Source organism: Bos mutus, chromosome 25 (assembly GCF_027580195.1).
Source record: "Bos mutus isolate GX-2022 chromosome 25, NWIPB_WYAK_1.1, whole genome shotgun sequence".
NCBI lineage: Eukaryota > Metazoa > Chordata > Mammalia > Artiodactyla > Bovidae > Bos > Bos mutus.
In genome coordinates, this window is record NC_091641.1 from 7,247,592 (window position 1) to 7,263,856 (window position 16,265).

The following is a 16,265-nucleotide window of genomic DNA, read 5'->3' on the forward strand; positions in this document are numbered from 1 at the left end:
ATTTCCAGCTTCACAAGAATTATTAGAAACCTGAGGCTTTTGGTACCTTCTCCAAGCGGGTGCTGGGAGATTTTTCCAGGTTCCCCCACTGCCCCTGCCCACCCCACCAGCCACCATGTATATCTCTCACTCTTCCTAGCAGATCAGGGAATGAAAAATCCTTCAAGTGTCACACCAGGCCAGGGCAGCGGGCAGATCCCAGGGAGTCCATGGTCAATCTCACCCCATTCTCACGCACTGGATTCTACCTCTCCGTCCCTTAGTGGCTGCAGAGATGAACCCTGTCCACCCAGCGGGGCCCCGGGAAGCTGACGGCCTGGGAGCCAGGTGACCTGCTCCGAGCCTCTGCAAGGGTGGCTCAAGTGTGTCCAGAGGAGGGTGACCCGTGTGTCCCTCTCTTGCAGATCCCGTTCCCGCGCTGGACCTTGGGCAGCAGCTCCAGCTCAAAGTGCAGCGCCTGCACGACATTGAGACAGAGAACCAAAAACTTAGGGAAACTCTCGAAGAATACAACAAGGAATTCGCTGAAGTAAAAAATCAAGGTTGGTGGAAGATGTATTTGTTCCTTATGTTTTCTTTTCTTCTTTCTTTTTTCTCCTGTTCCTTTTTTTCTTCTCTTTCTTTTTTTTTTTAATTGATTTACCCATACTGTTGGGACTAGCTCTGATTGTCACCTATGTCATAGAGTCCAGGTGGGGCAAGAACCTGAGTCAGTACAGAGAGATAATAATAACACTTAGCTATTGAGAAGGAAAACTTTTCCTCCACACTATGTCCACATATGATTTTATTGCCTCCCTGATGGGACTGATCAGGAGTCTTTAAAAATTCTTCCTGAATCATCGTGTGATAGGGTCTGCCTTTAAAAGACGGATGTGTTGCCTGCGGGTGGCACCTGTCAGACAGCCAGCTTATGATCAAAGGGCCACATCCAGTAAGTGGTTTAATAATTGCTGCCGATACATTAAGGCTTTAGACGAAGGCTCCACGTCCCCACACTTAAGAACCCCTGTGTCCTCGTCAGGGTCACCTGTTCATGGCGAATCTAAAGGAGGAAAACAAAACTTAGCCTCTTGGTGTGGTTGTCCAGCTGTCAACAAGGAGAGAGGGCAAAGGTTGCCCGGCTTTTCCTGCCAAGGAAGACCGGAGAACTCTCTCCTACACCTAAGATGCAGATGTGTCCCAGTTCAGGCTTCCTTGTCTCAGAGAAAAACCGCCGCCCCATCTGACAGCTGCAGCAGGTCTCAGCCAAGTCCAAGTGGAAATGGGCCTCTTTGGTTTTGTCTGGGGTATGGGTGAGGAAGGTGACAGAAAAGAGAGCAACCTGCTTGAGGGACTTCCCCTGAGGGCTGCAGAAGGAATTACGTGATGACAATTTTTAAAAGCATCCTTGGAGGACTTCCCTTGGCAGTCCCAGTGGTTGAGACTTCGCCTCCCAATGCAAAAGATGTGGATTCACTCCCTGGTAGGAGAGCTAAGATCTCACCTGCCTCACGGCCAAAACATAAAACAGAAATGATACTGTAACAAATTCAATAAAGACTTTAAAAATGGTCCACATCAAGAGAAATCTTTTTTAAAAAAGAAAGAAAGGCTTTTTTAAGAAAAATTTAAAAATTAAAAGCATCCTTGGGTTCTGAGACCTTTGGACCCAGACTGACGAGGAGGGACTGTCCACGGAAAGGACCCAGGAAGAGTCAGGAAGGTCCAGGCCTGGACAGTGAGGCAACAAGCCTGAAGGCCCCTTCCTGGGGGACGCCCCCTCGTTCTGGCCCCACAGGGAGCGGAGAGGCTGTGGACTGGAGGGACAGCTCGGTCCTGCTGGGGAGCGAGGTGTAGACTTAGGAGGTGGGCGGGGGGGGTCCAGTGAGAGAAGTACTCCCTCCCGGCTCTGGTCAGAATCACCCACGCTCAGGGGAAAGAGAACCCGGAAATTCTGGTTCTGATGTTTCTGCAGCACCAACCCAAAGCAGGGGGGCACTTGTTGTTTCCTTCCAGCGACCCCTGCCATCTTATTTGGACAGATCCACCACCTGGGTTTCCTTCAGTATGATTTGGTTCTGGTGAAAGGCGTGTGCCCCCTCCCCACCTGCCTCATCACCCACCCCACCCCAGGGGCCAGTTGCCCAGTGTGAGGCCATCACCTCCCCCAAAAGTCTCACCTGATGGGCATTTTCAAATGAAACGCAGAGCCCAAGGGTCTTCCCTGGCAGTCCAGTGGTTAGGACTCCACGCTTCCATTGCAGGGGGCACGGGTTCAATCCCTGGTCGGGGAACTAAGATCCCACAAGCCCTGAGGCACAGCCAAAAAAATAGAAACACAGAGCCCATGCCTTAAGAACAAAGGCTCTGAGGCTGGCAGACCAGGCCGGGGGTTCCCTTGGTTGCCACCACTTCGCAATGGGAACAGAGCTCTTGAGTGTCCTCTGCTCCTCCACACTGCTCGCCCTGCCCTCCGCCTAACCTAACCGCACCCCCACCCCAACCCCGCTCCACTCACACAGAGGGGCACAGCTGGAACACACCCAGGGCAGTGTCCTGGCCCCGGGCCCAGGTGGCAGAGGAGGGACAGAGGCTCCAGCACAAGTCACCCTGGCTTACCAAGCAATCCCCCCGGGGTGGGGTGGTGAAGAGACCCTGTCAGACAGAGTGGAGCTCCCAGCTAGTGCCCCAAACTCCCCTGGAAGGAGCATAGATGGGTCAGGGGCTTCCCAGATGTCTCCAACCCGTTGTTCAAAGCAGAGATGCCGCCTGTTTACAGCCTGTAGACTGTCGACTAAAGAGAATATGCAGGTGTTTCCAGAGGTGATCTGTCACGTGTCTGTTTTGGATGCGTTCCACTCCCACCCAGCCTGCGCCCCTTTGCTTGTGTATCACTAACCATTGTGATACATTTTTTCCCAGCCTCAAACACCAGCCCAAGGGGCAGGAAGCCCCCTGTTCGTCTCTCAGATGCCTTGCCAGGGTCATTGGTCTTAATTCCCTCTCTCCTCCTCTGAGGAGATTCCCCCTAGTTCCATTTAAAGAAAAGCACCAGTTTCTTATTTTAACAAAAGAGCTTCTAGCTTTTCTCCATAAGTCACGTGGGCATAAACGCCCGGCTGTCAAGCTCCTGCCTGGGCCAGTGTGTCCGTGCAGCTCAGGGAGTGGAAGCCAACGTGAGTTACAGCCCAGAGGGACCAAGGCCACCGGTCCAAGCACTTACATGAGCAGAGACCTGGCAGGCGACCTTGTCACGTGAGCCTGGGGCCCTGTTGTCGCAGCCCCTTCATGGCCTCACCCTACTCAGTCTGCTGAGCGCCCACCGTGTTGGGTACTGGGACTGTTAAGGCACTCAGTCCTGCCTCCTGTGTGATGGATCCTCATCTGAGCAAGTGTAGTCCCTCAAGGGCTTTGCTCACCTTGGAGATGGGGCTGCAGTACTTGGCTGGGGGCCGGCCAGCGCCCCCAGCGAGGTGGAGGTGTCCATGTCAAGGCAGGTAGAGCGATGCTGCCCTAGCCACCAACAGGTCTGGGTTAGGACCCTGCCCTGTTCGTTGCATCTACTCTTGTGTTCCCGTTTTGGGCCCATAAACACACACTTGGTGGACAGCAGAGCCCGGGCCTTCCGGGGGGCCCTGCCACCAGATACCACGGGGCTTCATCTCACAGCACCGCCACCTGGCACATGCCCTCCCCCCAACGTGGCTCCCTTGGGCCCTAAGTCATCCACGCTGCACACGCAGCCCAGGTCTGCCAGACTCTGGCCAGGGAGGAGGGTGCTGTCAGCACCCAGGCTCCGGAACTGGTCCCTTCCAGCCGGGGAGACGTGCCCCAGACCCACAGTGCACCATGTGTCTCATGACTCGTGAAACAGCGGGGCTGCAGCCCACAGCCAGGGAGGGAGGTCTGTAGGCTTCTTCCAAAATGTGCACACAATTATGAACTGTTTTCTTTGTAAGAAAGTACTTAAACCTACACTAAAACGTTGTTAATCTTCCCTCAGTAGAAGGCTAATTTCAGATTCATCAATACGATGATATTATATTTTAGCATTGATTTCCCCCCCTTCTTTTTCTTAAGTTGTATTAGAGAGACATAGTTCTTCTTCCCAGCAAAATCCATTGATCCTCCTCAACCTAAATGTTTAAAGTCAATTTAACATTTAGGGAGTAAAAGGTCTCTGAAGAGACTCGTAACCATTGATTTTGTGTCAGGGTTGAAGAGCTAAAGTTTAAAACACACCGATCCTCCTAGGTTACGAAAGCCTAGTATATATAGCTGTGTGGAACCATGCTTCTCTTACTGGAGTTTTTTTTTCCCCTCCTTCTGCAGAGGTTACGATAAAAGCACTTAAAGAGAAAATCCGAGAATATGAACAGACTCTGAAGAACCAGGCTGAGACCATAGCTCTCGAAAAGGAACAAAAGTTACAAAATGATTTTGCAGAAAAGGAGAGGTGAGCACGTTTTGGGGTCTGCAGGCACCCATGTGCCGATGTAAGGTTTTACTTGTTTATATCACAAGTTTTGTTTTTGTTGTTGTTGTTAAAGCAATCCTGTGAAATAAGCCCAAGTTGGAAACCAGAATCCTAGGGGCTCTAAGGCAGTAGCCTCCAAACTTTTTGGCACCAGAGACTGGTTTCGTGGAAGATTGGTTTTCCACAGAATTAGGGAGGTGGGGATCGGATGGTTTCAAGATGATTCAAGCACATTCCACTTCCTGTGTGCACTTTATTTCTCTTATTATTAAACCGGCTCTACCTCAGATCATCAGGCATTAAATCTGGAGCTTGGGGATCCCTGCTCTAAGGCACAATTTTGTTTGAAAACTATAGGTGTCCCTTGTTCTGTAATTTGTAAAATGGGCTTGAGTGAAGTGTACCAGTCTCTCCCCATTGGGGAATGGTGTCTGGTGGTCCAAGGGTGTGTCTGTTGGGGCTGCGTGAGGCGGAGCTTGAGCACAAAGCTTGTGTGGTTGACACATGGGGGTTGTACCCGAGTGAGATGAGAGGGGCAGGACTGTCTCCTGCTGCCTGTCCTCTCTAGGAAGCCCTGGGCGACCCCAGGCTCCTGCTACCTTCGTCAGTGGAATATTAGTATTTAACATCTCCCTCTGTCTCTGTCTCTCTCTCTCACACACACACAATATCTTGGTTTGTTGGCACTGGTATCAGTAAAATATGTTCATGCACCATCTAGGGGTTGTGAGTGTTAGGTTTCCACTGGCTTGCTTCACCCAGAACTTTGCCACAAATAATGAATTGGATTTTCAGCTAGTGTGACGACTTAATGAAAGTTAGATTTCCTGTGAAAACCATAAGGACTGTTGAAGTCACCAATTCAAATTGCACAAGTCAGGCTCTCAGAACTCTGGTGAAGCCAAAGTGTAAAAATTTCAGCCTGCCGTGGAGAATCATGAGACCATTAATGAGAGGCACTACATGTCTGGTTACAAGTGAGAGGCAGGCCCATGATGGCGTCCTGTGGCTGTTTCCCGTGGACTGGGAAGCAGCTGCTTAGACTTCCATGAGGCGGGCCAGTGGAGCTCTCAGGCATCACCAAGCCCTCTCTGGGGTACCATGAAGCTGGCTTCATTTAGAAAAGAGGAAGAATGCCTGCTGCACTCACTGCCAGGTCCTCTCGGGGCATCGTCTCACCTAGTATCCAGCACAGAGCTGCAAAGCCGACAGTCTCATTTTTCAGGTGGAGAGACCAGGCCTCAGGTTAGGGACCTGCCCCCACTCTCCCACCCAGGCACCCAGAGGTGGGGCCGGAGCCCAAACCACCGCTGCACCCTGGCCTCCTAAGGTCCTTGCTGAAGCACCAAAGCCAATCATTCAGGTCAAGCCCAGCTCTGCAAGGAACGCTGCACCCATACCGCTGGGAGAGCCCCACAAAGTCAGGGCTCAGAAGGACGAGTCGGCTTTTGACCCAGCAGAAGTGGAACTGCTGCTAAATATGTCTCCTTGGAAAGTACTTTATGCCCAAAGAGATTTCTCACCCTGTTACTGAAAACTGGCGGACAGGGGACGTGTAAGTCATTGAAATGCCCTGCCAACAAGAAATGGATACATAAGAGAGAGTTTTGTTGAATTTGCAGTAACCCCAGAAATGTACCCAGCATAATATGAAGTGAAAAACGCATAGTACAGAATTATAGACAATGTGGTTACATCTGCACAGAGCAAAGTCATGCTTTATAGAAGTGTTACAATAAATTCCTATAGAAATTTAATATTATTAAGTTGATTTTTCAAATTAGGTTAAAAGATTGATTATATTGAAAGATACAAATAGTTGACCACTGGAGGTGGACGATAAAGCTAGATCTTTATCTCATTCTTTACCAAAAAATTGAAATGGATTAGGGTTTAAATGTCAGTAATTAAATCATATCTATATGGGAAGAAAACATGGGCATTTACTTTGTTTTGAATGATTTTGGAATGGAGAAATCTTTCTAAGCATAAAAGAAAATTTATATAAATATGACTGCCTAAAATTTCATACAAACTTTTAAAAACAAATAAAGATGAATAACATTTTTATACCATCAAAAAACTGGGAAGAAATATTTGCACCACATAAAAGAAAGGGCTAATTTTCCTTACATACAAAGAGCTCTTACAAGTTAATAAGAAAAAGTCAGCACTACAAAAAATGGGCAGAGGAGAGGAACAGACAGTTCATACGAAGAGAAATTTTCAGCTGTATTCCACAATAAAACTAAGTTTAATTTTATCCAGTGTTGGCACAGCAGAACACTCGAATGCTGTTGGCAAGAGTTTAAATTGGTGAGGTTCTTTTTGTTGGAAAGTTTCTGAATATCTATCAAAACAACAAAAACAATTGCATATACCCTTTATTAGTTCCTCTGTTTGAATTTTATTCAACAAATTCACTGTCAGAATTATGCAACAATACCTATGATGATCACTGTAGAATTGTTTAGTAGAAAGAAATTTGATAAGTCATCTAAATGCCCAGAGAAGCTGAGTGGAGTCAGTTATTTAATAAGAATGGGAAAGAGCTATGTATGCTAGGGTAGACTATTTCTACAGTACTGAGATAAGTGAAAAAGCTAGCTACAGAGGAACACGTGTGCCCTGACCCCTTTTGTGTGAAAAGAAAGGGTTTTCTGTTTATATACATTGTAATATATCACATCTGAGTTTATATTATGCTACAGTACATTACATATTACATTGTATTTCTATAAATAAAGAAAAATTCTAAAGAGCTACAAAAGAACTCTATCTGAGGAGTGCAAATAGAGCCAAGATAGAGAAAGGACAGTTTACCTTCCATCTCTTATAATATTTGTGGGGTTTTTTTCCCCAACACAGAGCATTTATTAGTTTTATAATTGAAATAGGTGCAAATGCAAGCTGTGCTTTTCCACAGATGATGGAAATTTGGGTGTCTTTTTTTAACTGTGCCATTTCTACTTTTCCGTATTCCCAGGTTTCTTCTTCATGAGAGCATGTGTTACATTCAAACGATGTAAAAATAATAGACTTATTTTTAGAGGTTTTTCTGCCGATGAGGAGGAAGGAATGCTATGTATTGACCAGGGAATTCATCTGGAGACCCTGGGAAATATAAATACATGGAATGTGGCTGCAGACATTCAGAATGTCCCCATTAGGTATTAGCGCTGCATTCGCATTCCATTCTAACAGAAACGGAGCAGCTGTCACATCTCTTCAGTACATCCTTTATTCCAGCAAATTCCTTCCTTGTGTCAGCAAAATGTAAATGCATCATTCTTGTCGGGCTAACTTCAGGAAACAATGAGTGCGTGATGATGATTTTTCTTTTATTTCTTTTTTAAAAATAACTGGCATTTCAAGAATAAGCTGCATTTAGGATAACCTTCTACATCAATTGCCTTGCATCAGGTCCTACAGGAAGTACACTTCCCCTGGGGGGTGACGTGCGGGTAAGAGTCAGGGGGTTAAAAGTCAGGGCATCAGGGCTCGTGGCGTTACTAGTGGTACCCAGCCGCACGCCTGCCGCCAGCCGTTTAAATGCAGCTCATGGCCGTAGTTCCAGAACCCACAAGACATTTGAGCAGCTCAACAAGATGACCAATCTGGCTTCCTCCTCTTCCTTTTCAGAAAGCTGCAGGAGACCCAGATGTCCACCACCTCAAAGCTAGAAGAAGCCGAACATAAAGTCCAGACTCTGCAAACAGGTGTGCTATTCTGCCTGCCCATCAGGCCACTGCCGGCCAGACTGACCCAGGACAGGTTTACTCCACATCCCAGTCCCTGCAAGTCCCCCTGACACCTGTCGCCTGCCACTGTGGTGAGCCTAGAGGAGGGAGGGAGCCAGCCCACACCCCAGTGTGCCTCAGACACCACTCGCCTCCCTCCCCCACACCACCCCCTTCCCACCTCGACTTCGTGAGTCACCCACTCTGAGTCCTGCGAGGCAAGGTGGGAGGCTGCAAACTCCATGTACATCACTGCCAGGAACCATCCTTTCTTCTTGCTCTTTTTCCAACAAACACGTCTAAATCACCAAACTGTCGAGGGCTGACTTGTCGTTTGGAACAATAATGGAGGAAAAAAACCATTATTTCTACCCTGTGAAGTTAAGGAGAACAGTAACAGCAGACCTTTAAAACTGCAGAAGTACCCAAAAATCTATGCTCAGGTTTTTCTTTAAACTTCTTTTTGCCTTTTTTTCTTTTTGTTCCGGAAGAGAAACAGGACTATATATTTAATTTAAATGTGGAAAAATAACAGAAGACATCATAATCCAGGTTTAAAAAAAAATGACAAGAGTGGGAGAAAATAATCACAACAAATTCCGATATGTAAGATCCCCAAAATATAAAGATCACCCGAAAATCAATAATAATAGATGAACAGTCCAGGAGAACAAGGAGCTAAGGATGGAAACAAGCAGTTTACAGAAGAAACACACAGCTAATACATATATGAAAAAAATGTTAATTTTGAATAGGCAGGGAAATGCTAATTAAATCAGTGAGAGATTGTTTTGCCTGTCAGATTGTCAAAAAAAAATGTTTTTAATTGATAATATCCAGTGTTGGTGAGAGTATAAGAAAAGAATCACACTCAGTATTGATGGGAATGTAATTGCCTCTTGGGAGGCCAGCTGGGTGGTATTTATCTGAAGTTGGAACGTCCCAGCTACTCACCCAGCACCTTCCCTTCAAGGTATCCTGTTGCCCCGGGCATGTGGCAAGCCCTGTGCAGGAGCTAAATTGTTACTGTCATTGTCATGCCCCAGCATAGAGAGATTTCTATGCTTCTGCTCAGGGCAAAGTGTAAATCTCAGAAGATGTTTGTATCATCCTATTTATGGGTGCGTGTGTGTTATTCACTCAGTCATGTCCTACTCTTTGCAACCCCATGGACTGTTTCCCACCAGGCTCCTCTGTCCATGAAATTCTCTAGGAAAGAATACTGGAGTGAATTGCCATTCCCTTCTCCAGGGGATCTTCCTGACCCAGGGATCAAACTCTGGTCTCCTGCATTGCAGGCAGATTCTTTACTGTCGGTATTTGGGGTCGGGGGGGGAAAGGGGGAGGGTAAAAATATACATATGTGTATATATTTTTAATTTATGGGAGTGGGTAAAAATAAAATATATATGTATATACACTTAAACATATATGCAATTATATATGGAAATATTTTTTAAATAGTGAAATTCATTTAAAAGCAGGAAATTTACCTAATTAGAGGCTCATGGGATGAGGTGAAGCAGCAGTGGAAGGGGATTTTTCTTTTCCATTCTGTGATACTTTTGTAATCTTTGCCTCCTTTGAAATGAGAATATGATTTTTTTTTCTTTCTGATTTAATAGGAATAATTAGTATCTTATATCATGATTTTATGTCCTCTGCCTTTCAGCCCTGGAAAAAACTCGAACAGAATTATTTGACCTGAAAACCAAATATGATGAAGAAATTACTGCCAAGTAAGTCTTTGCCCATCCCCCTCTGTCCGCATGCATTTGGTCGGGTAGCTCCCAGTACTGCTAATCCAGGAAAGGTCTCCCTGCTTCACCCTCCTGTTGATTGACTTTGCAAAGTGGTACAGGGTTTAGAAGATACTTGGCGTCTGAGCTGCTGTAAAGAACAGAGTGTCATTCCCATGATTCTTTGCATAAGTTTAAAACCTAAGATGTGACAATAAGCTGTGTCTGGTGCTCTCAGAACAGCCCTTCCAACTGACACTTTTTTTCTTAATTATTGTGAAGCCCGGTCACCACTGTGCCTTTTTCTAAGAAATTTTGGGAAAGCATCAGCACAGAGAAGGTGTGATACTTGGGACGTTTTGTGGAGCTTGGTGTGTGGCAGTAGCATCACCTTCTACCCGTGCCCAAAGCCTCCACTCCCACACTGATCTGTCTGTTCAAACCCCACCTTATGGTGCTAGGCGTCCGTGTGCAGACACTTACACAAAGTAGGGGTGTGTGCATCTTTGGGCAGGTATATCAGATAAAGGTCTTGTCGGGAGGGAATCAGTGATCCACCGCAGGTGCCCTGTTGCCAGCCAGCAAGCAAGAAATAACACTGACATAAATCAAGAAAGAAAAAGAACAGATTGTTCCCTGAAAACGCCAGGCTAGTGTCTAAACTACTTTTTCCTGTCCCGGGAGGCTCCTCCCATCTCCCCCAGACACCCATCCACCACTCCCTACCCCACCCCACTCCATCCCCAACAGCTGTGTCTCCAGTAAGACTCAGCTCCTGCTGTGCTCACACCAGGCCTCAGTGGGCACTGGTGGGTTTTGGGGGGGTGGCTCTGAATAGCGCCACCCTCCTCCCCTGCTCCAGCTCCAGGTGGGGCTCTGGTACTCAGCACCCTCAGTCCCACCTCAGAGGTTGCTGCTGGGCCAACTGCTCTCAGGGCACATGGGCGGGGGTGGGGATTGACCTTTGCCCTGGATTGTTCAGCAGCTGGGCCAGGTGGTCAGAACCAATTTCGATCATGAGCAGAGAACTTCCTCACAGAGACTAAAATGTCCCAGTCAGTCTTGGTGGTTCTGGCCAACGTGTTGGCACGTCTAAATCCTGGTGGAACCCTCCAGATCACTGTCCCCTCTTCTCCTAGTGTGCTGAAATGTGACTTCAGATGTTACAGAAAGGACTGGTTCTAAGGTCCCGTGACCCTTAAAATTACACTTTGAAAACTGGCAGTTCTGGTATTAACCCTTCTGATCCCGGGCATCACTGTCAATGAGCCACAGGCATGCCCTCCCCACTGAGCCCACAGCCTGAGAGCTCCTCACCCCTGCAAACATATCCTCCGAGGCACCACACCAACTGCTGTCCCCTTGGCTGTCCTAGGTGTTCGTGTCTGGGTTTCCTTTTCTACCAGCCATCTTTGTTTTTCTACTATTTCTGCTTAGACTTTATTCTACTACACAGGTTGTTTTTCACAGTAAATTTGTTTTTTTTAAATTATAATACTTTAACCTGATACATAGTTCTAACCTTAGTTTATAGCATTTCTTTTCTAAAGGTTTAATCTGAAGATGCTATGCTTATTCCTTGATTCATTCACTCTTATCCACATCATCTCGCTGACAAAATTCATAGGGACTTTGGGGGCTGATATGTTGGATTGTTTCCTTAGCTTTTTAATTTATGTTTGTTAAACCACACCTCTTTCTAAAAGGCACAGATACATCTTGTGTATCTACAGTCAACAAAGTTTGGTTTATTATGCACTTAAAAAGCTTTTTTGTCTCCAGCCATACCACGCTGAATGCACCCTATCTTGTCTAATCTCAGAAACTAAGCAGGGTCTGGGCCTGGTTAGTACTTGGATGGGAGGCCTCCTGAGAATACTGGGTACTGTAGGCTTTAAAAAAAAAAAAGCAGCAGCAGCTGTTGTACAGCCAACCAGTAAGCCCATCTAAGCCCATGGTTTCCAAACTGTGAGTCGTGATTGTGAAATCTGTTTAGCTAGTGGCAACCGGCTAGTTGGGTCATAAGTAGAATATAAGGAAGGTGGTGACCGGGATGGCCTGGGGACAGGAGGAGGGAGGAAGGGGCATCTTCTCCCCATCCCTAGCCTTTCCTTGCTGTGCTTGGAGCCAGGGTGCGATGCTCAAGGATGATTCCAGTCTCCCAGGTGGTCTGCTCTCTGGGAAGGGTCAGAGGTGCCTCCTGAGATGACAGGATGATTTTCAGCCCACAGTGTTGCCTTAAGTTACTGTTCATTGATGCAGGAAACCCAGCCTGAGTCCATTCCTTAGTAGCCAGCTGCATCATTTGACGGTAAGATTGTTAAATCTCAGGTCACCTGAATCAGCAAGGCCACCCAGGAGAGCACCAGAGGCTGGTCCTCCTGACCCCAGACCTCTCCCTTGAACTTATCAGAGCCCGCTGACCTCTGATAAATGGCAGTAGTTGATGGAGGCTCAGGGAGAATCATCTCTAGACTACGTCCCACCATATCAGTGTATCTTAAGGCCAGAAAGCTTTTTTTTTCCCCAAAAAAAAATACACATAAGTGAAAATCCACACATTACTTCCGCTTTTTCATTGAACTAGAGTAAATGGAGGATAGAATCAAAAAACATGGAGTCTGTTATTCTGTCATGTAAAATGCTTTGCCTCCAAACTGCAGCTGTAGTTACCACCTGCTGACGGGGCCATAGGTGCCCTTGGGGTGCGTCCTCACCTGTGATTGTAGCAGGAAACCCTCATCTCCTCGGATGAGTGGGGAGGCAAGAGGTGCGACATGTACCTGGGCACAGAGAGAGTGAGCCAGATGGGCACAACCCAGATCCACCGTCAGCTCCACTGACATTCATGGAGACCTTCAGAGAGGCTCAGGGAGAACAGCCATTGCGATCCAGCACAATCCCTGCTGTCGGGGGGACATTAGCATACTATCTGCAGCATCGGGGTGTCGACAGAAGACAGACAGCCCCCTCCAGCTAGGACAGTCAGGAGGGAGTTTAACATGGCACCACAGGGACAGGGAGGACCAGCTGGATGCCGGTATCCTGAGCAAGCACTGGCCGGGCCTCACTCTGCCTGTATTGGGAGGGGACAGGGCTCCAGGGCAGTACCAGCAACCCCTGACCTTACCCTCCTCTGGGCCCTGGCCAGGACTCCCCACTGCCAGGGGAGGACCAGCAGGAGAGGGAGCTGGTGAGGGGGATAGTGGGTCTCTAGCACAGGCCCCACCCAGCTGGAGCCAAAGGAGAGGCTGTCAAGGAGGCCTTCCTGCAGGTGGTGACCTGTGATTTGAGGCACAAAGATGCGCTGGAGTCAGGGGTTGCTGGAGGCAAAGGAGCTCCATCTGTGGAAACACCAGGCATCAAGGCCAGTCACCTGGGGGACAAGCCTGGAGCTCTGACAGGCTGATCTGCCAGGCAGGTGGGCATGGTGGACGCCAGGGCTGGACAGAGACTCAGAAGGGATCAGCCCTGTGCAACTTTTGTGACCCCATGGACTGTAGCCTCTGTCCATGGAATTCTCCAGGGAAGAACACTAGAGTGGGTAGCCATTCCCTTCTCCACGGGAATCAAACCCAAGTCTCCCACGTTGCAGGCAGGTTCTTTACCGGTTAACCAACAGGGAAGCCCCAGATGGGGGTCAGCAATTCTAAATATTAATAGAAGCAAACGTCTAACACAGGGCAGCTGAGGGCCCAACCCTTACTGTAGATGATTCCCAGAGGAAGTAATCCATAAAAAATGTAGAGAATGGCCTGAGATAATAATTGCTACTTTCTTTTAACTTCAGAAACAATCGCTTCAGTCTTAAAGCTCCCACACGGAGCCGCCCCCCGCCGCGCTCCACCTCTCAGTTCCCTCCCTTTTCATTTTCTGGGAAAGGTCTGTCATTCTACCGTCTGCTTCCAGCCTGACTTACTTGTCCTGTGTTCGACTAGACAACTTTCCATCTAGTCTAACACTTACCAGTAGAAGCCCACCAGGGCCCAAGCTCCTCACAAGTGGTCTTAAAACATTTTAAAACAATGTATTTTTCTCCCTTCTCAAAGGAGAGATTCTTAAAAGGGTTTCTTAAAAAACTTCCCTGGCAGTCCAGTGATTAAGACTCCACCCTTCCACTTGAGGGGGCACAGGTTTGATCAACCTGGTCAGGGAACTGAGATCCTATATGCTGAGCAGCAAGGCCAAAACAATTTGTTTTTTAAGTGTTGACAGAAAATGCAGAACAGGAAGTGGGTGGGAAAGGCATCATGGAACATGGGCTTTGAGTGGGTCATGGCGGGGAGGGGTGGCGGGTCCGCTGTCCCTACCCCATGTGTTCTTGGATAAGCTGCTTGATTTCTGGCCTCTCTTTCCTCACCTGTAAAATGGGCAGAATAGCAGTCAGAACTCTGGGTGGCAGTGGAGGGTAATGAGGAGTTATGCCCACAGCCCCCAGCACAGTGACAGCTGTCAGCTCTTCTGTTGTCAGCAAATAGAAGCTGTTCCCGACAAGCTTGCCCTGAGCTTGGTGTATGTGTGTGTTTCTGAAATTACGGGTCTTGGGAAAGTCTGGCCTGAATGGCATCATGTCCCCAGAAGGTTTGAAGAGTACATGTTGCCTCTCCCTCCCTGGGACGATGTCACTGGGATGACCATCCTTCGCTGCCCCCACTGGGGACCGAAGCCCACAGGTCGGAGGCAGCGAGGCTGTCAGGAGCCCCTGCTGACTGGGTGCAGCCGTCAGCCTGCGTCAGCTGGGCCGGCCCGCTGGCTGCGGCGGGGACAGCAGCAGGAAAGTTTTCCATGTGTAGGCTTGAAGCGAAATGTAATTAGCCTTTATGTGCAGAACAAGGCTTCATTGATGAATACAGCTGGTCTTTGTTTTGTCCTGTCATTGAGAGTGGGAGGTAAAAGTGTTCTTCTTCATGTTTATTAATGCAAGATTCCTTAGACAAATGGCAAGCACAGTTTAATATTTGTTGGAACATCAGGGGGCTTGCCAAAACAGTTGTTGTGTAAGAGGATTGCAGGGTTTCAGATTATAACCGTTTCTGGGTTAAATAAATGAATTATTTCTCTGCTTGTTTTTTTTTTTTAAATGGAAAAAGTACCTCCTCCTCAGCTGGTCAGGCTATGTACAGATCTTCTGCCTTCTCTTAGCAAATAGAGACTTAGCACCCCAGCTGACATTAACATGGAGATTCTAGCAATGTTGAGCAGGTTGGGTAAGATTTCAATGGCTTCCTGGGATGGCCTTGGAGGAAGGGAGACAGCTTCTCAGGCCCCAGGAGAAAGGTCTGGACAGCTCCCCCCCGCCCCGACTCCACGCCTGTCCTGTGCAGCTGTTCACTTGTGGTTGGGCTTAGGTGACCACTGCCCATGGCGGGAGGAATGTTACCCTCCAGCCGAGATACCAACATTCTGGGCAAATCTGCAGGAAGTCCCATTTTCACTAAAGTCCACGGCCACCTCTTTGCTGTGTCCCCCAGAGTCCTGGTTGCAGAAGGAACTTCAGTTGTTAACACACACAGTCAGCTTGTTAAATTCCTCCTGACTTGTGGGTGGAGGCTCTGAGCCTCCGATGAAAGGAAATATTGAATCGCACTGAAATACTGCCTTTTTTTTTTTTTTTCTATAGCTAATGTTAGTCTGAGGAGAATTTGCACCTCCCAACCTTTCCTGCCAGTAAAATTCATATTTCTTAAGGTTACTCATGTTGTATTTCTTGCCTATATGCTTTTTAGAAAGAACCACATTGCATGCACACATGCTTAAGCAGTTCATTACGAAAGAGACGCCTATGAAGAACTTCACTTGGGATCATTTTAGAGTGTTTTCTCTTTATCGTGTGTATACAACCAGTGTATAATCACAAAGTGCAATATGCTCTGAGAAAGCAGAAAACTTGCCCAGGTGAGCTTGACTTAGGGCTTTATTGAAATTGCTTATGGGAGCCTGTACTCCGCACCCACATTATGGAGGGAGGGGATTCCTGTGTCCCAGCAGTGGGCACAGGGGGACCTGAAATGTTTGAAAACATGAGGATGCCCAGGGTTGAAGACATGATTCTGCAGTTGATAAATGTAGCCAGTGTGCAGTCAAAGGCAAGGGGTCGAGCGCGTCCACACGTCCAGATCACTCTGGACTAAGTCATGATGCCTTCTTGCATGCTCCAGCAGTCATGGAGGATGTACCTGTTGCACTCATTTTATAGACAGGGAAACTGCCCTGGGAACATGGAATCAGGCCCCAAATCCAGACCTTTGGACTCAAAATCCAGTGTCCTTTGCACTTTCCCACCATGACCTGGAAAGTCTCTTTCTGTGCTGCCTTCAGAGAGCAGTG

General features: G+C 47.6%; 1 protein-coding gene across 1 annotated transcript in view; it reads left to right on the top strand.

Annotated features, from left to right (window-relative positions):
* Positions 1-16,265, top strand: part of CUX1 (cut like homeobox 1) — a 330,995-nt gene that overhangs the window by 207,668 nt on the left and 107,062 nt on the right. Inside the window, 4 exon segments of the mRNA XM_070362072.1 lie at positions 405-542; positions 4,315-4,438; positions 8,102-8,178; positions 9,872-9,938. Of these exon segments, the coding sequence (XP_070218173.1) occupies positions 405-542; positions 4,315-4,438; positions 8,102-8,178; positions 9,872-9,938 (406 nt within the window).